The following is a 25778-nucleotide window of genomic DNA, read 5'->3' as shown; positions in this document are numbered from 1 at the left end:
TATTTAAAAGTCGAACAAAATAAGTGCTTGCTATCCATTTTCTGGGATAGGTGGCTGTTCTGGGGAGGAGGGTATGTTCTATTCTTCATCCTTCATGATACTGAGCAGCCTCTATTTAGATAAGCTGACAGTGATCAGTGTGACTCAATCTCTGTATTTCCAGTTCCTTAACTGGAATGCAGGTGTAGCTGCTGCCATTAGCAGCTCAGAGTTGCTCAGGCTACAAACAGTATTGGGAAACTCTGGGAGGTCGTATTCTTGTGCAGATGCTTCATGTGAGCTGGGGATCTGACAGAGCATGGTGTTCTTGCAGAGCCCTGATCGCTACCTTCAGCTCGGGGCTAAAGTGCCCAAGGGTGCCTTGTTACTGGGACCGCCGGGCTGCGGAAAGACGTTGCTGGCGAAAGCTGTGGCTACAGAAGCACAAGTGCCGTTCTTGGCCATGGCAGGCTCAGAGTTTGTGGAGGTGATAGGAGGTAAGCGCAGGAGGAGTGTGGGGGTTACCTGGTGTGCTGTGGAGCTGGAGGGTGCTGGCCAGGCCCCTTGCAAAGCACAGAGTTTAAGCCTGTCTCTGTGTGGGAAGGATGAGTTGGTTCTTTCTAACAAAATATAGAAGGTTTTCAGGGGTGGAGAGTACTTAATTCCGTGGTACCTAAAATGCATGCCCTCCAAGTTGATAGTTTCTTTCTGACAGCGTGCAGCCATGGTGCTTCACCTCAGACCATTGTCTCTGACTTCCCTGTGCCTCTTGTGACAGCCACTGCCTGAGGATTCCTTCCTTACGTGAGAGTGCTGCTGGATTTTCTACGAATCCCTGCTGATGGGGAAAGTATGGCTCCTTTGTGCCTTGGGATTTCCATCTTCCTCCTTTTCTTCCTTTCTCCTAGATCTCTTGAGACCCAACAAGGGTCAATGTGCAGGAAAATGCTGAATATTTTGGCTTTCGACCTGTGGAAGGAGCAAGAGTTTGTGTTAGAAGCCAGGAGCCGAGCTCCTCTTTCAGCAGCTGGAGGAGTCCCTGCAGTTTTGGGAACCCAGTGCAAAGCCAGCACACCTAGGGACTAAATTAGGAGTTCTCTGGCAATTTCTTTGTGCCCCTTTGCGAGAGGGACTGTCACAAACTGAGGGTTTGCCTTGGTGTCCAGTGTCATGCTGGGGACTGTTCTGCACTGTACTGACAATTTTAGCTATGAGGCTTATTTAATCTTCTCTTCCCTACAGGTCTTGGAGCTGCCCGAGTGCGGAGCCTCTTCAGAGAAGCCCAGGCTCGCGCTCCCTGCATCGTGTACATCGACGAAATCGATGCTGTGGGCAAGAAGCGCTCAACCAATATATCTGGTTTTGCCAATGCTGAGGAGGAGCAGACCTTAAACCAGCTGCTGGTAGAAATGGATGGTCAGTATTTCTCTGCCTTTCAGCAGCTGGGCCCTTGTTGTCTTTGAGATCCAAGCTGTTATACATCTTTTTCCTGCTTGAACTCCCTGTGCCTCTTTAGTGTTCTCTTCTTGCTGAAGTAATTACCATTGCGTTGAAATCTAGATATTTATATAGGCTTTTAAGGGTTTGGGGATAAATCTAGTACGTTTTAAAACCCTGGAGCCAACTGGTGTTGTTACTACTGAAGACCCTGAGTCAGAAGAGAGTGAATTTGCACCAACAGGCATGTGAGCATCCACCTGCTAATCAAATAAACAGAAAATGTGCATTAGAGATCGTGGCTGGCAGAGGGCAGCAACCCCAAAGACTCTTAGTGTAGTAAATGGCTTCAGTGCAGGAATGTGTTTTCCCACTGGCAGTTGGAGAAGAATTATTTACTGTACTGAGGAGACAAAAGAAAATGAATTGGTGACGAGGGCACTGCTGTCGGTAGAGGGTAACCTTCAAATCTAGCTGGCTGTTAAATGTTGTTGGATATTTGCTGTATTACATCTAAGACAGGTAGTGGTTTTAAAGCCTGTTAAAGTTTAGTTGTCCCAGAGGGACATGAGCAATGTGCTATATCAATGCTCCCATCCTTTGACTTACTCTCACACTCTGCCTGAGCACAGGATCCCTATCGAAACTGAGAGAGGGGAGCTTTGCAAACAGGCTGTTGTTTGATACCGCGTTCTGGATGGTTTCTGGCTGTGCTATACCTGGAATCAGCCTGTTTCTCAGACACTTTCACCCAAGTGCCAAAAAGAATCATCCTTTGGCTATTCTTAGTCATAACTCTGTCGGAGCCTGCAGCACTGACTCAACTTGCAATGTTTCTGTTGCTAAATCTTATTGCAGAGCAGGGGAAGGGATAACTAACAACCTGCCTGCCAGGGAGTGTCTGTATCCGCCTGCTGTTCCATGGGACAGAGCTGCCTTTCCCCTTAGCTGTAACTGTGACACTTGTTGTCTCATCACACTCTTCATATGAAAAATGAAAAGCTATCACACGCTAAAAGCATCTCCCTTTCTCCTGCTCGTTTTTTTACGGCATGTTTGCAGTGAAGTGAGGGCGCAGCCCCACGGAAGCAGAGCACGGCCTGCAGCGCAGCAGCAAGGCTGCCTTCCGCACGTTGCCCTGGGGTCAGCCCTGCCTCTGCTGGGAGAGAAGCTGGGACTTGTAAAAATGTTTTCAGCAGCGGGTAGGTGTTCTTCCATGCTGCATGCAAGATGATCTGTGATTCTGGATCTCTGCCCTCATTGCAGAAGGAGGAGATGTTGTAAGCAGGAGGACAGCACGGCACACACAGGGTGGAGTGGTCCTGCGGTACAGGGACCCTCCAAATATCCCTCTGCTTCAGTGCAGGGGCCTAATGAGCTCTGGATCCTAAACAACCAGACAAAAATATGCTTGAAACACACAACGCTGCGTGATACCAGAAATCACCTGAAACACATGCGTGCAGTTCCCTCGGAGTTTGCACATGCACTAACTTAGGCAACTTGGCCAAGCACATGAATACACTTGGAGTGAATATAACTATTTACAGCTGTATATGTATAGTATTGTAGATGGTCTTGACAGAAAAGGCCAGTAGTAACACACAGAGCAGGGATCCTGGCTTGGTTGGGTTTTTTTTTCCCCTGACAGTTGTAGGATGAGCTGGCAACAAGTTAACACTGAATTAAATGAAGATCCATCTGTCTGTAGAGGGGTGTGCAGTCAGTACAATCCACATCTCTATACTAAAAATGAAAATGTCTGTTTCTTCCAGTCTGTAGAAATTAGACATTCTTTTTAGAGTATATTCTTGGTATCAATTCAGAAAATAGGGTACAACTCTATCAAAAAGTGAGTTTAAAAGGTAAATATTATCCTCAATATGTACGTTAATAGTCCTTTGTTTACTGTGTGCTGCCTAGTTTATTTTTACATCTATATAGTATAATTATTTATTCGTGTCTCATGCAGATCACGCACTTGGTCTTTCATTTTGCTATGTGCTTTATCAAGCACACACTAAAAAAAAATAGCCCAGGGAGTTTACAATGTCAGGTGGGAGACAGGTGGCAAGGACGGGCAGGCGGGTCCAGGAAACATGGACTTGCTGTTGGCTTGGACTCAGGAGCAGTGATCTTGTGCATGTTACTGAAACGTTATCTAACTGAGCGTGTTACTGAAACAGACACCAAAGTGTGATGTGCATCATGGCAAAATAGTTTTCAGGATGGTAGTGAAGGTTTTTAGGAGTTTGACAGTTCTGCCCAAGCACAAGCGGAGGAGCAGTTTGTGTCTGTAACAAGGAGGCCTTGGAACAGAAGGTCGAGAGCTCGGTTTCAGCTCTCTTCAGCTTAAATTGGTGGTTGAAGTTCTGCAAGGCAACACCATAGAACCGAGTTAGCTATTAATTTGGAAAAAAAAAAATCGTGCAAAAGTAGATCTGTGAGTCATCAGCTTAGCAGTGATTGTTGAGTTTGTGTGTTTGAATGAGATTACTCAGGGGTGAGGAAGAGGAAGCAAAGGAGGGTCGGAGCTGTATGGAACCCACTCTGCGGGCTGGAGGAAGGATGAGGACACCAAGAAAAAAGCCATTATGTGAAGATGTATGGGATAAATGCGCAGTTTGATGCGTGGTAATTCTGGTAGGCAGATTTTAGAGTAATTGTGGTGCTCTTCCTGCAAGCAGCCTTTGGTTTCCTCCACCAACAGCTTTCTTTGTGTTTTGGAAGCACTAGGAGCCTGGTGGGAGCAGAGGAGGGACTGGGGGGAGCCTGTTATGTACAAAAGCTGTTTTTAAAAGCAGAGTGACACGTGTTACTGCAGTCTTTGTCAAAACAGGTGCCTGGTTTGAATAGTGAATCTTCCCTCGCAAACTGCAAACAGGCAGAAGAGGAATGTGACCCAAATATCTCCTCTGTTCTGAGTGCATTTGAGAGGAGCTTGGCAGTCCCGGGCTGATATGTGTTTTGTGAATGAAAACACAGGACGGCTTCAGGAGCAGCTCTTCCCCCAGAGTCCTCAGACGTGACCTCTCCCCTGATCTGAGCTGTGTACGAGGTTCTGACCCCAAGGCTTCCCTCACGAAGGTGGCACCGTTTCAGTGATGCTGTTCACACATGATGTCCAAACAGCTTTTGAACAAGTGGCCAGAGAATTACACAGTGTAATAATGCAGATGAGATGCCCATGGGGAGCAGAGCACTTGCTGGTTCAATTGGACCCTTTTTTTTCCTTTCCTTTCTGAAGTGGCTTCAGTTGTAAACATCATAGATATGAAGGCTCTCTCTGGACTGAGTTTTCAGAGCTGCTTTTCATTTGTTGATGTGACTGAGGTGATTGTTTTGTAGATTATTCCTTTGGCTGATCTTTGCCTGTGGAAGCCAAACCTGTGTGACATTCCAGGTGATGTTGCATGGGGAACAGTGATGTGAATCTGAGGCTGCAGTTGCAGATTTCTTGGAGCAGTGTTTTGTACTGCTGGGATACAGGCTTGATTGAGAGCAAGTGGGGCAGAAGCTGATGTGAGGAGGATGCTCTCAGTGGTGGTTTTTTTTATATTTGTTCTAATAGTCAGACCTATTTTGAGAGAGTCTTCCCGGCTGCAAAGCAGATAACATACTGTCCCATCTAATCCTGCCGTGCAAGTTAAGCTTGCTATCCCCAAGTGCCTGCCAGTCTCTGCCGGTTTATCCCACCCCAGAGTGCAGTGTAACAGATGCCTGAAGAATGGCGAGCTCCGTCCGCTCCAGGAGCTTCAGGCAGCGTCCTGCGAGCAGGGAGAGCCGAGGTTTGCAGGACCCCACGCTGACAGAGCCAGGCCTCCAACTTACCTGTAACTGTGATCCCTCTGCTGAGCTCCTGACCGCTGACACATTTGGCAGCTCTGCTGGAGGGAGCTGAAACTGGCCCGGCTGACGTGCGGAAAGCTGCCTCTCCGCAGCGTGTGACTTGGCAGCGGAGGCAGCACATGGGACCAGCGCGTCCGTTCCCTGGGAAGGCTGCGGCGTGCCAGGGCTGCTGAATCTGCTGTAAGCAGGTGACTCATCCCCGGGGGCCTGCAGGCACCTGGCGGAACGGGATAAATAAGCAGTGTGGTTCGGTGATTCAACATGATCCCTGCTCCCACAGGCGCTGCCCCTCGCTGCCCTCCAGCTGCCAGTGCTCTGCACCCCCTGGAAGCCCCGTCTGCCTTTGCTGCTCTGGCGAGGCCTGTAAAACCTGATGCTCCCTTCTTCTGTGAGACCCGGAGACAAAATGTTCTCTGAGTCTGGTTTGAGCTGATCTGTGCTAATCATCGCTGCAGAGCTGTTTGGTTGCATTTTGCGTCTGCCTACGTGTCTGCGGTGTACGTTCTGCAGGGTTGGTCTTTGCACTGCTCTGCAACATGCCTGGATGCCTTCTGAGTGCTACAGGATGAGTGGAGACAAAGCTCAAATCGTGCTGTAACATGCCCCTTGCTGGGTGGCAAAGCTACATCTTTCTGCGTTAAGCTGAGCTGGTCAGAAGAAAGCCTGTCCCTTCCCTGGTGATCCTGTGACTGAGTGCTAAAAGAAATGAAACCTGAAAGGGCTATCCACAGAAATATTTGGGAGAGGAAGGCTGTTTGAGCTAGCGAATGTTGTACAACAGGAGCTAAAGGAGAAGGAACTGACTTCAGCCTGGGGGTGAGAAGGCATCTCCTAACTGATCAGAGCAGGGAGACTCTGTTCTGGTTTCTGGTTCAGCGATTTCCAAATGTAGCAAAAGGAAGGGTAAAAGAAAAAAAAAAAAAGTGTTAAGTAAATGAAAAGGGAATTTTGGAGTATCTGTGATGAGCAGAGACTGGCCTGAGTGACTTGGGAGGCTCTTTGCTGTCCTGTGCTCCCAGCTGCAGAGGACACTTGCTCGGCCTCAGCTGCCCCAAGGGATGTGGTGAACAAACACCCTCTGGCTTTGGGAAACAGCTGTGTGAGATGCTCTGTGTCCTGCCCCGCGGAGCAGAATGTGATGGTGAAAACCTTCATTTTTGGTTTTCTTTGTTTTTCTACAGGAATGGGAACCACCGATCATGTCATAGTGCTGGCTTCCACCAACCGTGCCGATGTCTTGGATAATGCCTTGATGAGACCTGGGAGGCTCGACAGGCACATCTTCATTGATCTTCCAACACTCCAGGTATATTCCACCTACTGCCCCGTCCTTACCTAATGCTATTGACCAAGGTCTCCTGGTCCCTGCTGGTGATTCACTGGTCTGGGAAAGGCTGAGCTTGGAGCAGATAGAGCTGGTAAGCTTCTGTTTGCCTTTATTCTTATTTATGTGCCCTAAATCAAGGATTTGACATGCTAATGCAGTTGCTTGTTTCTCTGAAATGACAACTGGCTGTTTTTAAGTGTCTCTGCTCTGGTATGAGCTTTGGCAGCGAGTTATTCTGTGAGGTTCTCTTTGCCATGCAGATTCAGAACTGTTTGTGTCTTCTCTCCAGGAAATTGGGAATCACCTCATTGTCAAGCTGCCTTGTGTGGGAGCTTAAATTGCCATGTGCCTTAAGCACCATTTGTTCTTTAGGTTTATTGTCCTCACTATCCTTGTAAGGGTCCTCATTTTCCTTTAGGCAGCCTGTTAAGTAACTTTCTCCTTCTGAATGCTTTTTAAAGCCATTTACTAGGAGTCTTCCATGTCTGCTGTGTTGACATTTGTAGCAGAGTTCTGGGAATAGGCTCAGCTGCAGTAAAGATCTGTCTGCTCTGCCAGCACAAGCTCTTCTCCTCCCATCTGTGCTTTGCTGGCGTGCGCAGAGTTTTCAGTTAAAATACCTTAAATGCCTGATACAATCTGGCACCGGAAGCATGAACTGTGCAGCTGCCCTGACAGAGGAAGGGGGAAAACCCTGGCAAGGGAGCGCATTGTTTTAATCAGGATCTCCTGGACTGGTGGAATGAGTTACTCCTTGGTTCCTTGCCAGCGCTGGTCTCACCCCCACCTCCGTCTGGGAAGCCGTCAGGTCGCAGGCACAGTAGCTGGCAGGTAGGGGATTTGTGTGAGGGAGCAGGTAGAAGCAGCCGGAGCTCCTTCCTGCGAGTGCTTTTATGGTAAAAGGAAAGTTAAGACAGATCAGAGTGAAAGTTTAGGAGGGGAGAGTAGCCCTGTGAGAGAAAGCGGTGACTCACGGTGAGCCTCTGTGCATCTGTTCTGAGTTTGGGCGCTGAGTGTTTGTCAGGGCTCCTGTAGCACCGAGAGGCTGTAAGGACAGCCCTGCCCTCTGGTGGCAATGTCACTGTCCCCACTGCCACCCGTCTGCTCCCCCTGTGCTTCCTGCCCTGATCCATGCAGCTGTGAGCGCTGCCAGGCTCAGCTGTTCTGTCTTCTTTCCAGGAGAGAAGAGAGATCTTTGAACAGCACCTGAAGGGGCTCAAACTCATCCAAGATGCCAGCTTCTACTCACAGCGCCTCGCTGAACTGACTCCGGGCTTCAGTGGTACGACTGCTGCGTCCTCGGGGGCTGCTCTGCCCACTGCTGCACCAGTGCTGCCCTTCAACACGCGACTTCTTGGTTCTTTAGTTTTAAAAGGGTATTTTGGTCTAAAGGGCTTTTTTTCTTCAAGCCTTTTCCATCTCTGTGGAAGTAGTGGGAACCAACCAGCTCCCTGGTGGATGGAGCTGTGATGAGCAATTGTTCATGGCTGTTTTGGATCTTTGGAAACTTCTGGGACTAGCAGGGTGTGGGGAAAATACACTTTTGTAATCCCTGGGTTTCTAGTTCCTAAGGGGAGGAACCTCTGCTCATACTCCTGTCCAAGCTGTTGTTCTGCATGGGCTGTTGCACTTTAGTTGACTTTACGCTGAGACTCTTAAGTTGATAAATGTTACCAGGAAAGCAAAAGGAGGAATGAATAGCAATTACTTTGTCTGTCAGAGTAGAAATTGGACAACTCTGGCTCCTGCATTGAGCCTGTTTCCAGGGTGGGTCCCTGGGAGTTCAAAACAGTGCTGAGCAAGGGGCTCCAGAGTTCCTGTTTATGTGGAGTTCCTGGAATATCCTTTCTGGGTTTCCCCTCTAACAGGCCCCAGCACGCTGCCTCTTCGTGACTTCTCTCAGCAGCCCCCCGCCACCATCACCCCCACACGCAAACTCGGAACAGATGTTGTTTCTCTTGCGCGCAGAGGTTGTACGGTCGCTGTATGAGGAGCGCGGTGGCCCATGCCAACCCAGGCTGCTCACACCGCTCCCCGGCTGCCGAGAGCCAGCCTGGCTTTGGCCTGTGAATTGATCACTGAACTCTGCCCTCTGTGTGGCAACGCAGCGTTTGTTGCCAAGACAGTTGTATTGTTCATATCCAACACAAACACCACAAACTGGGCTTGCTCCCTGTTCCCAAGGAATGAAAAAGTGCAGGCTGTTTGACTTCCTTAGGTCCTTCTCCAGACTTTTTCTTATAAAGAATGTCTTTGTCACGCAACAAATCCAATTTAATTCTTGTAAACTCTTGTCTACAGGAGCTGACATAGCAAATATATGTAATGAAGCTGCTCTTCATGCTGCTAGGGAAGGTCACAAATCCATCGATACTTCCAACTTTGAGTATGCTGTGGAAAGAGTCATTGCAGGTGAGTGACCCATCCGTTTCTGTGGCTGTCTGACCAGTCTGTACCACGCTGCTTGCGAGAAGGTGCAAGTGAGCAGGTTCCACTCAAGGAAGACAGACAGGTCCTGACTGCTCCCTCCTGTAGTGCTGACCTGGAGGTCTTACATGCCATAGGCACAGAAAGTTCTCTGAGCAAGCCCCGAACGGATCTATCTTCCTGAATCTGCAGGCAGCCTGAACCCATAGCTCAGGGAAACTGGCCAGTTGCAAAGCAGCAAAGAGGGTAATTCAAATCTGTACGGCTTTTTTAGTTTAAAAAAAAAAATATTGGAAGTGTCTCTGGGTTTTTCTTGCTGCTCTGGACACCTGCTACATAAACATGAAATAGGCTACACATCCTCAACAGCAAGAAATTGGAGATTTTTTCTTTTTGGTCTCAAAGCCCAGGCTTTGATGAGTTGGCAGAGCAAACTGGAAGACAGTAGAGTACTGTTCTCCCTCTGAGAACATCCTGTCGGCCTTTCCCTGTCCCTCCTGCGATTGCCAGCAGAGGAACCTCTGGAGATTACCCTGTAGCTGTATATCGTAGGGAGGGGGAAGAAGAGTTCACAGAACTCTTTACTTCACTGAGGGATTTGAATGTGGTGGGTTTTGGTCTGAACTGCCCTGTAGCCAAGCCTTGGTTGTGGTAATCAGACACTGAACCACTTCCAGGCTGTGTTGCTGTTCCCGAGGGTGAGCCTGGGCAAACGGGCTGGCGCGCTGCGCTTTTCTCACTAGAGCGTGTGGAACAGGATGTTTGTACTGGGTCAGTTGTTTCCTGAGCCTGGAATTCAGTCTGGAGTGTTTGCTTTGTCAGAAAATGCATTAACAATTCCTCATTTAAGAGAAGATATTTGCAACAGTTCCTGACCGTTTCACCTGCCTCTTAAAAACAAAACCCTTGGAGTGTTTTGGGTGATTGTGGCCACACTTGCACAAAGCTCAGACAACAGTTGCAGCTCCCAGCAGTGGACAGGGAGGTGACTCTGGTTGTAACACTGAAGTCCTCATCATCCAGAGCAAACATGTGCTTTACTTTCCCATCTGCAGGAGAGAAAGCACCAAACTTGTAGGGATTCGCTTGGCTTTTCTTCCTGAATTCCACCCTTAGTTCCCCAGACTCGGCAGACGAGGCAGAAAGCAAGTGAGGCCACACAGGGTGTGTAACCAGAGGGAAACCTGGGATTAATGTGGTGGGGCGTCGCGGGGCATGGACTTCAGCACTTTGCTGCTGACAAGCTGACTGGCTTCACTGGGGCTCTGTGGCGGCTAGGAGGCTATAAAGCCTTTCTGTTGCATGATCAGGTTCTTTCATGTTAGCAGGACCTGGCTATTTTTCTTTTAGTTTAAGTCTAAAAGGCCCCAAACAACCCTCCAGACCCATCTATTAAATGTACCCTTGCCATGTAACAGGAGCACTTCTGGGTTTTGCAATCCAGAGTGCATTTCAGTTGCTATAAAAGCTTTTCTTGAAAGAAAGAAGATATTACTGTGCTTTCCATTATAAGCTTCTGGTTTTAATAAGAATGGTGTTGGAATCAAAAGAGAACTTTGTAAGTCCAGAGGCCCTGTCAGCCTTAAAGCTTTGTGTTTCTGCAAGGGAGGAGTAAGAACTCTGTGTGGTGTCCCCATTGTGTTTGGAGTTTGGGAACAGAAAGCAGTCAGTAAGTCAGGTCTCCGGGGAGCGAGGGAGGAAACCTGCTGAGCGCACAGAGGCATTTTGGGGTCATCTGTAGAAGATGCAGCAGTGCCAGTTTTCTTGGTGGGGTTTGTGTATGCCGTGTAAAGCCGGCAAAGATGCGCCCAAGCTGTTTCCTGCGTTGTTTTTCTTGTAAATGGGATAAGTACAGGCCTTGAAGGAACTTTTCTGCATGGAGATTATGTAGGAAAAGAATCTTTGTAGGCACAGTGTGTGCTGTTGGGAAGAGTGTGGTCCCTCCCTCCTCGGTGGGCTGACAAAGAAATGCTTCCAGAACTTAAGTGTATATGTGCGTATATATATATATATATATATATATATATAGTGTGTGTGTGTATATATATATATATATATATACATACACACACACACACACACATGCATCTTTCTACAGAAAGAGACATACAGGCTCGTGTGCACGCACTGCTGAAGGCAGCGTGAGGGACTGACTGATGAAAATCAGGGCTGTTGCAATTAATCTGCTATTCCATCACCATCATGCCTTGCAGGGCACAGTGGTTTCCAGCGTCCCTGAGCTGTAATTTTACAAGATCTGCCACACTAATTTTGCTGTTTCCTTGTTCAATAAAGCTCTTGACTTTATTTAAAAATTAATGTTAATAGAATGTTGTTTTCCGAGACATGAAGCAAGCTTTGTGTAACGCTGCTCCTGCCCGCTCTCCCCCCTGCTGTCCTGGCACTGTGGAGACATCGCTTTAACGTACTGCTACCTTTTTGCATTCGGCATGCAGAGCTATAGTGAGTGCCTGATATGCCGTGTATTCTGTAGTTAACTTATTTTCTGTGTCCTTGAAGTTTTACTCCCATTCAGCATATTTTTTAATTTTAATCTTAATTGGACTTACTGTGTGTTACAGACTACTGGGTTGGAAAATAGACGCTTTCAAAAATCACCTTTTTGGAAGAAGTCTTAAGAGTGAGCTATGGCTTAATTTGCTAGTTCTCATGAGCCTGGGAATAAGCTCATACAGAGCATGCCATGTGTAATCAGAGACATTTCCAGGGTCTGGAGAAACATTTTTGTGTATGTTCTTGGTGTTTTGCCGATTTGAGCCCTCCTAATGCACAAGAATCTCAACTGGGACCTCTCATATATAATGCAGCATCTTCTCTCCTGCCTAAGGGACTGAAAGGCCATACAGCAAAATCAGTGTAATATTCTAGCTAGACCCTGCTTTGGATTTTGTGTTTTTCTGGGTTTTTTTTCCCTCAAATGGTAGCCTGACTTGTTGCAGATCTGTCCCTGGGCAGAAATACAGCATAACATGCCTTTGGCGGAGCTGTGAACAGAACAGAGCTTTGTGTTCTAGAGCTTTGATCTAATCAAGTGTTTAATTATTTGTGTAATTATTAAGTCTGTTGTAAGGAGGAGAGCGGGAGAAGTTTCTACCAGTGTTTCCCAGCAATCTGAGCATGGATTGCTTTCTACTGCAGGGACTGAGAGCATCTCTTCCACAGCGTGTAATTGAAATGCTTTTTACTGCCTTTCCCTAGACAGTGCAGGATGGAGCTCGCTGGCTGTTCAGCCACAGGCTCTGCTCGCTTGCGCACTTTGCCGTACAAGATTGTCCTCGTTACACTGGTTGCCATCCACCTTACCGAATCCTTGTCTCCGTTCCTACAGGCACTGCCAAAAGAAGTCAGATCTTGTCACCAGAAGAGAGGAAGGTTGTGGCATTCCACGAGTCGGGTCACGCGTTGGTGGGCTGGCTGCTGGAGCACACAGAGGCCGTGATGAAGGTAATGCAGCCCAGCGCTGGTGGGGCGGGTGGAGTCCCTTGGGGTCCCCCGTCCACAGTGCACTGTTGGGTTTGCGGTACTTATGTTGAGTTCTGCTGCGTTACCCTGGACTCCGGGAGCTGGGGACTGTGAATACTGCTGCAAGATAAATGGCAAATAGAGAATCATAGAATCATTTTGATTGGAAAGGACCTTTACAAGTCCAACTGTAAACCAAACATTGCCAAGTCCACCACTAAACCACATCCCTAAAACATGGAGAAATCCGTTATTAGGCCCCATTGATGAGGGTGATGGTGTAAAGCTGATTAACCAGCTCTAGGAGAAGCTGTGCAGTTAAAAGCTGACTGTAAAGCTGTTAGCAGCAACTGAGTCTCCTGATGCTCGGTTCCTGTGCAGAGCACTGCTTCATGTGTGCAGAGATGATCTCTTTCTCTGCCACACTGCCTGCGTGCGGCAGCCAGCAAAGCTACATTGCAGGAACTGCCCTGGCACTGATGGAAGGAGATGTGTTTTTCAGATTGCTTGGGAGTTCATCTGTCTGAAGCCCTTTTGGGTAGGGAAATGCCCCTCTCTGCACCATGGAGTGTGTTCTCTTCCATACACACCTCCCCAAAAAGCCTTAACCCTGGGGGGAGGTGGGGAGGGAAAATGACAAGGGTGACAGCTCCTTGGCTGGTCACCAGCAGCAAATTCACTCTGAATGACCTATTGTATGAGCTGCTCTGTTGTTAATTACTCTCATTTAGAGGGTGGGGGAAGTAGCTCTTATTTTTCTGAAGGCATCCTGTCTTTCTCCAGGTACTCTCAGTGATTCTGGAACACAGTAAAGTGAACTCTGTTTGCATTATACCCTCCAAAGCAACTCTGAAATCTCAGGATTTCACTGACTTGCTGTTAAGGACAATTTCCTTTTCATTTCTTGAGCAGAAAGTGGGAGAAAGTGCATGTCTGTAGCTGTGAAGGCAGAGCCTTCAGTACAGGAATGGTGACACTGGCTGTGGCCAGAGTCTCTGTAGGTCAGCCTGCCCCATGGCGTTCAACAGATTTTACAGGGAACGCAAAGCCTCTCCCTGTCCTTCCCCTGCTGCTGGGAGCTCTTTTGTTCTCTGAGCTGAGGGAGCTGCTCTGTGTTGCAGGTTTCCATAGCCCCTCGAACAAATGCAGCTCTTGGATTCGCACAGATCCTCCCAAGGGAGCAGCACCTCTTCACCAAGGAGCAGCTGCTGGAGAGGATGTGCATGGCGCTGGGGGGGAGAGTGGCCGAGTCCATCACCTTTAACAAAGTCACCACAGGTGAGGAGCCAGACCCCGGCACAGCTGGGTGGAGATTGTGCCAAGAGACCCTCAATTTCTGCACTTGCTCTGTCTGAGGGTGATCTGAGCAACAGAGGAAAAAGAAATGTCAAATTGCATGTTTTGATCTTGGGCTTGCACTTGTGAGCGTGGAGGTCTCTTACTGTTGGTCATCACTTCATTGTCTTAAACATGTCCCAAAGCCTGAGGCCACAGATGTAGTTACCCAGAGAGAATCTTGGCTTGCATCTTGGCTCGTGGGAGGGGCCTAGAGCTTTCTGTGCTGTGTTTCCAACCAGTTACATCCAAATGGGGTGGCAGGTAAGCACTCCATGAGGTCTAGCTGCCAGCAGATGCACTCACTGTCGTGTGTGTGTCCTGCAGAAAGGTCCATCAGCAGGTGGAGTGTACACCTCCTGTGGCTCCTCTGCTCTCTCGGCTGGTGGAACGTGTGTTTGTGCAGGATGTGCTCCTCTTGTGCCTCTGGCAAGCTTTGCGTCTGTCTCTCTTGCGCAGGAGCCCAGGATGACCTGAAGAAGGTGACCAAGATCGCCTACTCCATGGTGAAGCAGTATGGGATGGTGCCCAGCATCGGGCAGGTCTCCTTCCCGGAGCTGGAGAGCGCAGCTGGTGTCGGTCGGCGCCCTTTCAGCCAGGGACTCCAGCAGATGATGGACCACGTAAGACCTCCCTTAGTTACGCCTTCTCATTTATTCTTTGCTTTCTGCAGTTCAGTGAAAAAATGCGAGTAACTTGCACCCAAACAATTTGCATTTTTCTGTCAGCCATTAACTAATGAATTTCAACAACTGAGCACTTACCTTACTTACAATGATTCAGGCTGACTGAGAAACGTTAGCCTGTTTTAACAGGAAATTGGGCTTCATGGCTGCAAAAAGCATTGCCCGAGTTGAAAAGTCAAATAGCTAGAAACTAAAAGGCTCTGGTTCAGTGTTTCCCTGGGATTTGTGCTGAGATGCATCTTTTGCTGCTGGACAGCCTCTGTAATTAGGCTGCATCAGCTGGGATCTGCTAAAGAGTTGTGCTTGTGCAGGCGTTTACTGTTCCTTATCACGAGTACTCCTTTGGCTTTTTTCCAAATGATTTATCTGTATTTTCTCTTGATGGGAACCACTTTCTGCCTGGCTCAGTTTGCAGCTTCCCTCCCTTGGTGCTCTCTTTGTTTATCCACGTTGTGTTGCCACCTGTGCTTCAAATCTCTCTTGTTCCTGTCTTCTAGGAAGCAAAAGTCCTGGTGGCTCAGGCTTACAGGCGCACAGAAAAACTCCTGTTGGAGAACCGGGACAAGCTGCAAACAGTAAGTTGGAGTTGTGAGGGGGTTTTTTTGTTCATTGGTTTTGGTTTTGTCTTATTTTAACCAGTGTGTTTGCCTTGCTGCTTTGCGTGCTCTGTAGCTCGGCCATTGCAGTGTCTCTAGAAAGTTTTGTAGTGGGAGTGCTGGGGCTCATGTTGTGAGCAAGTGACTGTTGGCTGCTTATCCGTCAGGTCAGGGGCAGGCACAGGAGGAGTGTGTGTTCTTTTCCAGCAGGGACTAGTCTGCCTCCTGACACCAGCTGGTGTTTGCAGGGCGGAGGAGCAGGAGTGCTCTGTGGAAGCGATAACGCTGGGATTTGTGTCCCTCACCTGCACTTCTCTGCCAACCTCTTGGCAGCATAATTTCCCAGAAAGCAGAGAGTGACTGTTTCTGTGACACCTGCAGAGGCAGGAACAGCTCAGCTTTCGGGGTCCTGTAGACATACAGGACAGTTCTGGCTTTGGTGAGGGCATATGGGACCTGTTACCTTGGCTGACGGCTGCTGGTTCATATCTTCTGGACACTCCAGGCAGTTTTCACCTGCCAGCTCCGTGATATACCAAGGAGTCCTTGTTGCACGGTTGAGCTTTGCCTCCTCCTCTTTGTGTCCTGGCAGTCCCCAGCCAGTCCCCTGGTGTGTCCCCACTTCTGCCAGGAGCTCTGTGCCCATTGCTCTGGGCTGAGCCACATTGGGGTTGCAGCACCCTCTGTATCTGCTTGAGCTTTCCTTCAGAAGTCGGGTCCGTAATGTCCAAAATAACCAGGAGTCAACTTAGTGTTGCATGTTTTGCAAAAAAAACAATCCTCTTTCCTTAAATCTGATTTTTAAACCAGTAAGGGCAACAACAAGACCCCCTTCAGCTACACAACCGCACGCCTCCTGTGCACGGTAAGGTGGCTAGAGCTCTCTTGCTGGGACATGCTGCTGTTGGCCATGTCACGGCCTGTCCCCAGGACGGTGCCCTGGGATGCTCCGAAGGCCGGCGTTGCCGGGGGGTCTCCTCTCTGCAGGCCTCCTCTGTTCTCATGCTGTCATTTAACACCAGTCAGATGTTTGCTAGAGGCTCAGCACAAAGAAACTTTTAAGTGAAGCCAAAATATCTCCAGAGTCTATGTTTTGTTTTCCAGGCCAGCATGGTCACATCTTGTCAGCAGAACTGGGCTGTTCTGTGGTTGACACCCATCTGCTGCTCAAGCGTGGTCCTTCTGCTGGCAGAGGGGCCAGAGAATTTGGCTTTTCTGGAGAGGAGCTTCTGCTGAGCTTCAGCCCCTGCGCGCAGGAGCAGCCAGTGCTGCCGCCTCTCACTGTGCAGGGAGGGCTCTGGCTCTACTCTGGTTTGCTGCTGCTCTGACACCTGAGACGGGCAGGGCCGCAGGTGCAGTGGCAGTGGCAGAAAGGGCACTGCTCTAATCGCTCCTGCATATTCCCAGCCAAAAACACTCTTGTGAAAAGGCACCAGTAGCCCTGAGAGCTTTGTCCTGTCTCCAGCAGGCCTTGGGATCACCCCGCCGTGGTGTGACAGCCCTGGGTCTGCTCCTCAGCATGGGCTGTGGCCACATGTTGAGCTGAGCTGCAGACAGGGATCAGATCAGCTCAGAGAGGCTGTTTGCAAACCCCTGTGCCTCATCATGCCTTGTTTTACTCTTTCTAGCTGTCTCATGCCCTCCTGGAGAAAGAAGTGATAAATTACGATGACATTGAAGCTTTGATTGGGCCTCCGCCCTACGGGCCAAAGAAAATGATAGCTCCTCAGAGCTGGCTTCAAGCAGAGAGGGACAAGCAAGACACAAGAGATGAAGAAATGCCTCAGCAGCCACCAAACCATGAGGAGGAGGAGGAACCACGCCTGAGACCAGTGTGAAGCCCACTCCTGATGTGGAATGGGGCGACTCCAGAGGCTTCTTCTGGACACCAACTCTTTTCAGCTCCAAGAATCGAAGATACTGGGCAGGGAATCTTGTGCTGCTGTTAGCCAAAAATTAAAGGATGGCTGTGTTGGGTCTTTTAACAACCTTTTCCCTGCAGGAAGGAGAGCTCCTTAGGATTTTTAAATTATTTCTCAGCAGGGTGATAGTGATTAGGAGCTGGGTAAGTCTGATCCACTGGAAGGATTTCTTGCACACAGGAGCAGTGAACATGTTCTTAAGGGTGAGATACCCCACAGAGTCCTCACGAGCCGCCTCTCGCCGTGGTGTGTGACGTGGCAGGAGCGCAGGGCTGTCCCCTCTGCCCGAATGGTCAGTGCAGTAAAACCCCTGGGAGGCTCTGAGCTGGCTGAGATGCTGCAGTTCTTGTGTGACTCTGCTGTAGCCTTTGATCGTATCTGCTGCTGAACATCAAATAAAAACTGAAAACCAGACTTTACTAGAATAAACTGTCCATAACGTGCTGCTGTGTTTGTAAAATATGTCAAGATGCGGATCTGTGTTTTGACATGTATGAAGCTTATTAGAGCTATGGCATCATACAGGACAAGTGCTTTCTTCTCCCCGGCCAATAACTTATATTTGGGTTTTATAGCAAGTGCCTTGCCAGCTGAGGTTGAGGAAAACCTGTGTGCAGAGCCCAGCGTCACCCCACAGTGCGGTGTCAGATACTAGTGCTGTGCAGAGTGGCTCCCAGTTACACGCTGGCAGATGAGCATTGCTGCTGGTTCAGAGAGAGCTGCTCCCAGGAGCTCAAGCAAAAGCAGGTGTGTCCGTCAGGAAGCCTCATAACAAAGCTGGTGGCTCCTCTGTCTCCGTCTTGGGTCTTGCAGAACAAGCTGTGATGGCGTAGTTGTCTGCCAGTCATTGGGGAAAGAATTAAAAGGATCCCTGGTGCTGCATGTGCTCTGGTTGGGTCCATCTTGTAGGAACAATTATTGTCTGGAGTTATTCCATGAGGACTGTGTGTGACCTGAAGGACCCAGCCCATGCTCCTGCTTGGTCAGGCGGGAGCCAACAGCCTCTTGTGTCCCCTGTGGTGTCCCTGGCCTTTGTCATGCCCAGCGTGGGGGTGATTTCCGTATCTTTTTTAGGGGCTGGAGTGGTTTTGTACATGTGGGATGCCACTGTGCCTGCTTGTTTCTTCACATGTTTGTTCTCTGAATTCATTTTTTCAGCAGCAGTTGAAATTTTCAAGTATTTTCTCTTTTTTTTTTAAAGTTGTAGCTGTGTTCTAGGCTGCCCGAATAACCCTTTGGCAGGGGGATTCAGGGCCCGGCTGTGGGGTGTGATGTGGAGGGGGGCAGGGTCCCCACAGCCTCGCAGGGCTCCCTGGGGACAGCGTGACCCCTGTCCCGGGGGTGAGAGGCCGCTGCAGCGGCTGTAGCTCTGCCAGTGTGCCCGGCAGCGCGGCCGAGCCTGGGTGCGGGTTCGGGGCTCCGTTGGCCCCTCGCATCCCTGCCGGGGCCTCGCGCGTGTGGCGTATGCGGGCCCTTTAAGCTGGCGCCATCTTTACTATGGGCGAGGTGAAGCTGCCGCCAGGCGCTTCCGGCGCCGTCCTTCCCATTGGGCCGTTCTCGCGGTGCTGCCCATTGGCTGGCGCAGCCCTACTTCCGGCGTGCTCGGAGCCTCTGCTTCCTTTTCCGGTCGGCCATTAGCCTTGGCGGGAGGTGAGTTGGGGCGCTGCCGTGGCCGGGGGCTCCATCCGCCGCCATCCGCCCGCCGGGAACGTGCCGCGATCCGGGTCGGGCCCCGGGGCCGCTCGGAGCCCTGCGCGGGGGCTGCGGGCTGCGCGGATGGCGGGGCCCGGGCACCGAGGGGGCGCTGACGGGGCCCGGCCTGTGCCGGGCTGGGAGCAGTGGGCCCGGGGCCGGCCAGGACCTGGCCTGGGTGTCGCGGGCACCGGGTGTTCAGGCCGTTGGTGAACGCCCCGGTGCCGCGGCGGGTGCCTGTAGCCCTGTCCGTGTCCGCAGGCCGCAGCAGCCATGGCGCCCAGCCGCAATGGCATGATCCTGAAGCCCCATTTCCACAAGGATTGGCAGCGGCGAGTAGCCACATGGTTCAACCAGCCCGCCCGCAAGATCCGCAGGTGAGTGCCCGGGGCCGCTCCTGTTTACCCCCTGTCCCCGGGGGACGTTGTGTCTGGCATGGGGCTGCTTGGGGAGCTGAAGCACCACGGCTGTATTTCAAGCCTGCTGAACGATGCAGCAGGCTCTGGGGCTGCAGCAGGTATTGATTTGGTGCGGGGGCTCTGCTCAGGGTGCTGGTTTGGGGTGGGGGCTCTGGGGCTCTGCTCAGGGTGCTGGTTTGGGGTGGGGGTTCGGGGACTCTGCTCAGGGTGTCCCAGCTGCAGTCAAATGATGAGAAATCTCCGGAATCGCTGTACTGCCTTGATGATTCCCTTGAACCCTTTTATCTCTGATGACTGTGGCCGTTGTGTAGGATCACACCTCAGCCTGAGCTGGCAGGCGGATGCTGGGTTTGTTCCTGAAAGATCCCCGTGCGGCAGATGTTCTCATGCAGGGGAGGTCACCGGCCAGCGCCTGAGTGGCATGTGTGGCAGAAGTACTGTGTTCTGATGACTGTCCCCTTGGCTGTTCAGGAGGAAGGCCCGCCAGGCCAAGGCTCGCCGCATCGCTCCCCGGCCCGTAGCTGGGCCCATCCGGCCGATCGTGAGGTGTCCAACCATCCGATACCACAAAAAAGTCCGTGCTGGCAGAGGCTTTAGCCTTGAAGAGCTTAAGGTTAGTACAGAGTGCTAACCTCAGCCTGATAAAACTGGGTCTGGGATCTCTTGTCTTGTCCTGTTCTGCACATAGAAAACACGCTAGTGACTCACTAAGGTGCTGGTATATGCTGGTACTGGCTGAGCTAAGGAGACGTTGTCTGGTGTTGCTGGGAGTGTAGAAAAAACAGTTTTGCCTTTTTTGTGTAACGATGGGATGCGATGGAATAGTGTGCGTCAGAGAGAAAGGTGGTGTTGAAAAGTAAATATCTGTTTGGTCAGACTGGCGGAAAAACAGAGTTCTATTAAAATCAGATTCTGGAAGAGACTTAATTGAGTTTCTTCATAATCTTTTGTGGAAAAAGACTGATAGCTTCTCCATTCAGTTCTTTTGTTTCTTTATCACCCTCTACAACTGCCTGAAAGGAGGTTGGGGCGGGGGGTGGTGTGGTTGGGCTCTGCTCCCCAGGAACAAGCTCCAGGACCAGAGGAAACTGCCTCAAGTTGCACCAGGGGAGGTTGAGGTTGGATTTGGGTAACAATTTCTTCCCCAAAGGGCTGATGGGCATTGGAACAGGCTGCCCAGGGCAGTGGTGGAGTCGCCATCCCTGGAGGGTTGAAGAGATGCAGAGATGAGGTTCTCAGGGACGTGGGTTATAGTTGGACTTCATGATCTTGAGGGTCTTTTCCAACCAAAATGCTTCTGCGATTCTTAGCGAAACACGTTTCTGCTAACCTTAAAAGTTTTAGCCAATGTGGACTGAGTAAACCAAGCTCACTTATTTCTAGCAGCGGGGCTGTTGTGCCAGGAAAGGAAACCGTTCAGCCTCAAAGAGCAGCTGTGGCTGATCCTGAGCTGGTTTAGGGACACTCAGGGTCTATGGGCAGTGTTCGGTGTTCCGTGCCCTCGTCCCGCTTTGGGAACCCGCTCGGTGACCTCCCCAGGCATGCTGAGCTGGGTCTGAGGCTCTGCAGAAATCTCCACAGCGGGAGGGAACAAACATCCGTGCTTGCTGGCAGCCGGCGTTCACAGCCGCCTCTTGCGCGTTGTTTAGTATTAATTAAAACATCTATAACAGTGAAATTAGAGCATTGAAGCAGTAAAATTGTTCTTCTGGATGCCAAATGCTTCATTACTTCTGTTTTTCTTTAATTCTTGATAATGTTGGAGTACAAAATCATATGCAGATGTTTGTCTTTAAATAGAAAATGAGATTATTTCTTTTTGTACAATAATTGCAAAAAATGCTTTTTTATCGGAGCTTCTAGTATTCTGTGAACCAAAGTTATCGGTGTGCTGACTTCGTAAACTTCTATCTCCTCTGATCAGAGTTTAAATGTCCCCCTCAGAATTACTCAGGGATGGCACTTTCCTCTCCTGAAGAAATCCATCTGTGAAAATTATGCACTGTACAGTCTTCGGAACATTTTGAGTGTTAAAACAGACAGCAGCCCTTGCTTTGCGGCAGAGCTGGTTCTCTCTTGCCAGCTCCCAGCCGCGGTGCGATGGTGTCAGGCGCTGCCGGGTTGTTACGGAGGCACCCCAAAGTCAGTTTCAGGCAGACAACACGTTCCAAAACAGACTTTATTCTGGCCAGAAAAGTGCCGCCAATAAACTGACCAGAACAGGGTTTATACAATTAGCACTCCGACAACATAAAACACAGGTTTGGATATCAGTTGAGGAGATTATTGGGATGCAGCAAAATAAGAATAATGAGGATCCACAGCGTGCATGCACACACTCACAAGAAACAAAGCAGAGCCCTCTGACTCCAGGGTACTCACAAGAAATAATCACTCGCCTGGGTTGGGCAAGGACTTATTCAAGGATATATCCAGTAAATTACCACTCACCCAAACGAGGAGGTGAACCGCTCTCAATCCCGGGAAGTCTTAGACAGCATCCCAGTCTAAGGGGAGGGCTCCAGTTCACAGACCCACTGCTTTGAGAAGACCACTTCAAAGGAGGCCTTCGGCGGGAGCCCTGTTTATAGTCTGGTCAGATCTGGCTGTGGGCATTACAACATAGTCCAGAAGCTTCTCAGCTACTCTGGGCACCTCGTCTGCTAACGACCTCACCTAGGCGTTCCTGCTCCAGCAGGGGGGTTGGACTAGATGATCTTTTGAGGTGCCTTCCAATCCCAAACATACTGTGATACTGTGACCCTGTCAGCTGACTCAGGGTCCCATCAAGGTGCTAAAAGAGCCATTAGCTGCCCATCGTAGGCTCTAGATCTCAGGGGGAATGTGCAACTGCCGCATGGATGCTGAAGCTGCGTACTCTCTCCTCAGCTCGCCGGCATTAACAAGAAGTTTGCCCGAACTATTGGCATCTCTGTGGATCCCCGGCGCCGCAACAAGTCCACGGAGTCTCTGCAGGCCAATGTGCAGCGGCTGAAGGAGTACCGCTCCAAGCTCATCCTCTTCCCTAGGAAGCCGGCAATGCCCAAGAAGGGAGACAGCTCGGTAAGTGCTTGGCTGCTAGAAACGTTCCACAGGGTCTGTTTTGGCTGATGTTCTCAGAGGTTTGGTGCCGCGGTGCATGGGCAGGCAGTGCTCCTGCGTGCTTTTCGTGCCGTAACTCCCAGGGGGAGCAGGCAGCTCTGGGGGCACAGCCCGGCTCCCGCACACACACGGGGTGGCTGAGCCCAGGGGTGACTTTTGCGGGAGGTCTCCTGGGTCACAGTCGTGTGTGGGACAGACTTTGGCCTCGGGCCTGCTGTGCTGCTGCAGCGGTGCTGCTCGGATCGGGGTTGGGCTCTCGGTGGTCTGTTTACCGGAGCTTTGATCGCTGCCTAAGCAGCTGAATTTTAGTTTGCAAAGCTGAATTGTCAGAGAGACTGAAACATCCGTCTGGAGTGTCTGTTGTTCGTGGAAGGGGTGAGGCAGGCGCGAAGTGAAAGCCATGCCTCAAGCAGTCTCGAGAAGGCTGTTGCTGTTGACATTAAAAAATGCTTTTAATTGAAATCTCACGGAGATCCTGAGTGTCGTTGGCTTTCCCTGGCTCTGCCTGCGGCAGTAGCGAGGTGTGCGGATGGCGAGGCGTGTGCTCAGCTGTGCTCCTCTCCTGGAGAGTCTGTTTGCTCCAAGCTCTTGTGAAGCTGCCAGCTGGGGGCTGCTTTGCAGGACAGGGCAGGGAGGTCTCGAGCTTCTGTTCCAGTGGGTGCAGATATTCTACCTGTCATGTTTGTTTACTTGAAATTGGCTATCTAAAATAAAACTGCATCACTTTTGTTTAATGCTGTACTCTTACAAGAAACTGGAATTAGCCCTAGAAGGAATTGCTGAGGAATGCACTGGGTATCAAACTAAAAATGGTGCAGTAGATGTCAACGCGTTTCCAGCTGGCAGAACTCCTGACTGGCCGCTGCTCCTGTGGCCACATCCGGGCTGATCGATGGGCAGAACGCGGGGTGTCGATGCGGCACGGCCGTGCCAAATAATCCTCAGCTGCGGGGCTGAAATGCTGAATTCATGTTAAATCTCCAGTCAGAATTCTTACCACTATGTTTAATCTGGGTACCTGCATACAGGGCGTGTTTTTAACCGAGTTACTAGCCTCACAAGTTCTAAATACTGGGTTTTTTTAAATCTACTTTCTGTTCTCGTCTCGCAGGCTGAGGAACTGAAGATGGCGACTCAGCTGACAGGACCAGTTATGCCGATCAAGAACGTAAGTGTCACTAAACCGTGTTCTCTGTGTGACGTACTTGAGACTTAAACTTCACAGAGAGGGTTCAGAGAAAACCAGGAACGGGTCAAGCTTGTCCTTTTGCCAAGAGCACCATGATCTGACTGGTTCCTCAGTGTCGCAGAGCAAAGAACTAATTACTTGGAGCTCTGCTAAACTTTTTATCAGCTGAGGAAGTTCTTACAGCACGGGCTGTGTTCCTGGCTCCAGAGGAGAGCTCTGGGGGTTGGAGTGGAGCGTGTTTGTTCACTTGTTCCACTGACGGAGCTTGTCCCCCTGTGAAATTCGGGTCACCGAGGGTGCTGGTTGGGGTGCACGGAGTGCACTGGCAACACCACAGCCCAGCCACATTATGTGGTTACCGTTTATCCCAAAACCTTCCCTATTTCCAAACGGTGTTGCTGACAGCACACCACAAACCTGATGGCTTTCATCTTGTGCTTGTTTTTTTCCCTGGTACATTCTGGTTTTGCGCTGATGCGCCAGCAAATGAGGAACCGGCTGCACCGAGGTGCCTGGTGAGCGGTGATAAGGGCAGGGCCCTGCAGATGGCACAAATGCGCCATCCCTCAGCATCCCCGAGCTGCTGGGAGAAATGTAACGAGATTAATTGTGTTAAGCCTTCAATGCAGCCTTCTCCGGGAGCCTCTGATGTGCAGTCTGACTGTCTGGCGCTCTCTCCCACCAGGTTTTCAAACGCGAGAAGGCTCGGGTTATTTCAGAAGATGAGAAGAAGTTCAAGGCCTTTGTCAGCCTGCGCATGGCCCGGGCCAATGCCCGGCTCTTTGGGATTCGTGCGAAACGTGCCAAAGAAGCGGCAGAGCAGGACGTGGAGAAGAAGAAATGAGCTCTTCTCCCTAGAACTGTCAATAAAAATATGTAGAAATAAGAGTGCCGTCTTTTTAGGGCAGGTGCTGATGCAGATTGTGGGCTGCCGTGCGTGGAGGGATGTGGTCAAAGGGAGCTGCTGCTCAGACGTGGGAAACCTCATTTGCCGTGGTTAAGGACTCCAAAATTCCCTGAAAGCGAGTGAAATGAGACGTCAGCCTGGCGCAGCTCCCTCGGGCGCCTCGTGCAGCCTGGGCTCTTGCGCCCCGTCCCGCTGTGGAAGGGGCAGCCAGAGCTGCTGGTCTGGGTGGTTTTGTGCTGCCCCCTCCCTGATGAGCTTTGTCTGCTTCCCATGCTGTTCTGTGCCAGTCTTTCAGAGGGGACGATTTCCGCCTGTTTGCCTGCGGTTCTGCGCGAGGCAGAGCAGGTGGCCGTGCTGCCGAAGGTGGAGTGTTGGTGGGTGTCACCCATGGGTGCTCGATGTGGTTTGGGTCTCCAGTGGGGAAGTGACCTGTTCTCCCTGGCTGGGGTTCCAGCTCAGGTGTGGGGGTTTGGAGGGGAGTGAGGGGTGTCCCCAGCACCTGCCCTGTGGAGCAGAGTCCCACCCTGTCCCCCAGAGCTGCCCTTGGAGTCACCTGGCTTCGATTCAGTCCCTGCTGCTGTTTTTTTGGACCTTTCTACAGAGAAATAACTTGGTGGCCTCGGAGAGGAGCCCAACCCTGACCTGGGGAAGAGTGTGGGGGCTCTGGCCCATGCTCATGGCTGCTGGGGGGGCTCTGCCTGCTCCAGGGCAGGGGCTGCTGTGGCACCAGGTGCAATGGGTGACTGGGCAGTGCTGGCAGCTCTGTCCCACTCTGGGGAGCGCTCGGCTGAGCCCCTTCGCTGGCTCATCAGTTCTGGGGCCGTTCTGCAGCCCAGCCCTGCTGCGAATCACCAGTTCTGGGATAATTGCGTCGTTTGTATTCATTAGCAGGTGGGTGACAGAAACTTGGGGCTCAGATGCAATGAAGCTCTGGCCCTGGCACAGCTGGATGAACCTGGGGATGCTCAGAGTGGGAAGTGCTGCTGATGTGGGGCTGCCCACTTGTCCCTGCTGCCCAAACCCACGGCCGGACCCTGTGTCCCCTCGTGGATCCTTTCTGCTCCTGCAGCCCCCCACACGGGCAGGAGGGTGGCCTATTTCTGCGGCACAGGCTGGGGATTAGCTCCCAAAGCCCAGGGCATTGCAGTGCCCTCGTGCTCATTAGCCCTATCTGCATTTTAATCCCTCCAAAGATGGGCTAATTACATCATCTTTCATAAAGCTGAGCTGACAGCACCGCAGGGCTGGGGTGAGGGCTGTGGGTGGGGGTGCCTGGGACTCCCCATGTGTGGAGTGTGGGACTGGGTGCCCCAGTGTGAGGGGAGGGCACCTGGCAGCTTTGGGGCACCCTGTCCTTGTGCTGGGGTCTTGGCTGAAATCACGGGGGGTTGGAAGCAGGATGGGCCTCGGACCCCCCACAGGGAGCGG

General features: G+C 50.9%; 2 protein-coding genes across 3 annotated transcripts in view; both read left to right on the top strand.

Moving 5' to 3' along the window:
- The window catches only part of SPG7 (SPG7 matrix AAA peptidase subunit, paraplegin), a 29660-nt gene extending 12205 nt beyond the window's left edge, over positions 1–17455 (top strand). For both annotated transcript variants that reach the window (XM_080352135.1, XM_080352134.1), the window contains exons 8-17: positions 314–476; positions 1222–1395; positions 6447–6571; positions 7772–7874; positions 8894–9004; positions 12369–12484; positions 13624–13780; positions 14297–14460; positions 15021–15098; positions 16748–17455. In XM_080352135.1, the coding sequence (XP_080208261.1) occupies positions 314–476; positions 1222–1395; positions 6447–6571; positions 7772–7874; positions 8894–9004; positions 12369–12484; positions 13624–13780; positions 14297–14460; positions 15021–15098; positions 16748–16957 (1401 nt within the window). In that variant the 3' untranslated portion in view covers positions 16958–17455. The remainder of the gene's footprint in view (positions 1–313; positions 477–1221; positions 1396–6446; positions 6572–7771; positions 7875–8893; positions 9005–12368; positions 12485–13623; positions 13781–14296; positions 14461–15020; positions 15099–16747) is intronic.
- A 1200-nt stretch (positions 17456–18655) lies between these two features.
- RPL13 (ribosomal protein L13) lies at positions 18656–24329 on the top strand. The gene is made up of 6 exons (XM_080351676.1): positions 18656–18691; positions 18995–19110; positions 19624–19765; positions 22042–22215; positions 23366–23422; positions 24129–24329. Exons 2-6 carry the CDS (start codon positions 19007–19009, stop codon positions 24285–24287), a joined length of 636 nt encoding a protein of 211 aa, XP_080207802.1. The 5' UTR covers positions 18656–18691; positions 18995–19006; the 3' UTR covers positions 24288–24329.
- The last annotated feature ends 1449 nt before the right edge of the window (positions 24330–25778 follow it).

The sequence above is a fragment of the Nesoenas mayeri genome (assembly GCF_963082525.1).
Source record: "Nesoenas mayeri genome assembly, chromosome: 12".
In the NCBI taxonomy this organism is placed as follows: domain Eukaryota; kingdom Metazoa; phylum Chordata; class Aves; order Columbiformes; family Columbidae; genus Nesoenas; species Nesoenas mayeri.
Note: the sequence above shows the minus strand (reverse complement) of the source record. Positions and strands in the feature narration are given on the sequence as shown.

Coding starts and splice junctions, on each gene's coding strand:
- RPL13 (XM_080351676.1), top strand. CDS start 19,007: ATGGCGCCCAGCCGCAATGGCATGATCCTGAAGCCCCATTTCCACAAG. Junction 19,766..22,041: donor TTAGCCTTGAAGAGCTTAAG/GTTAGTACAGAG, acceptor CTCTCTCCTCAG/CTCGCCGGCATTAACAAGAA. Junction 23,423..24,128: donor CAGTTATGCCGATCAAGAAC/GTAAGTGTCACT, acceptor CTCTCCCACCAG/GTTTTCAAACGCGAGAAGGC.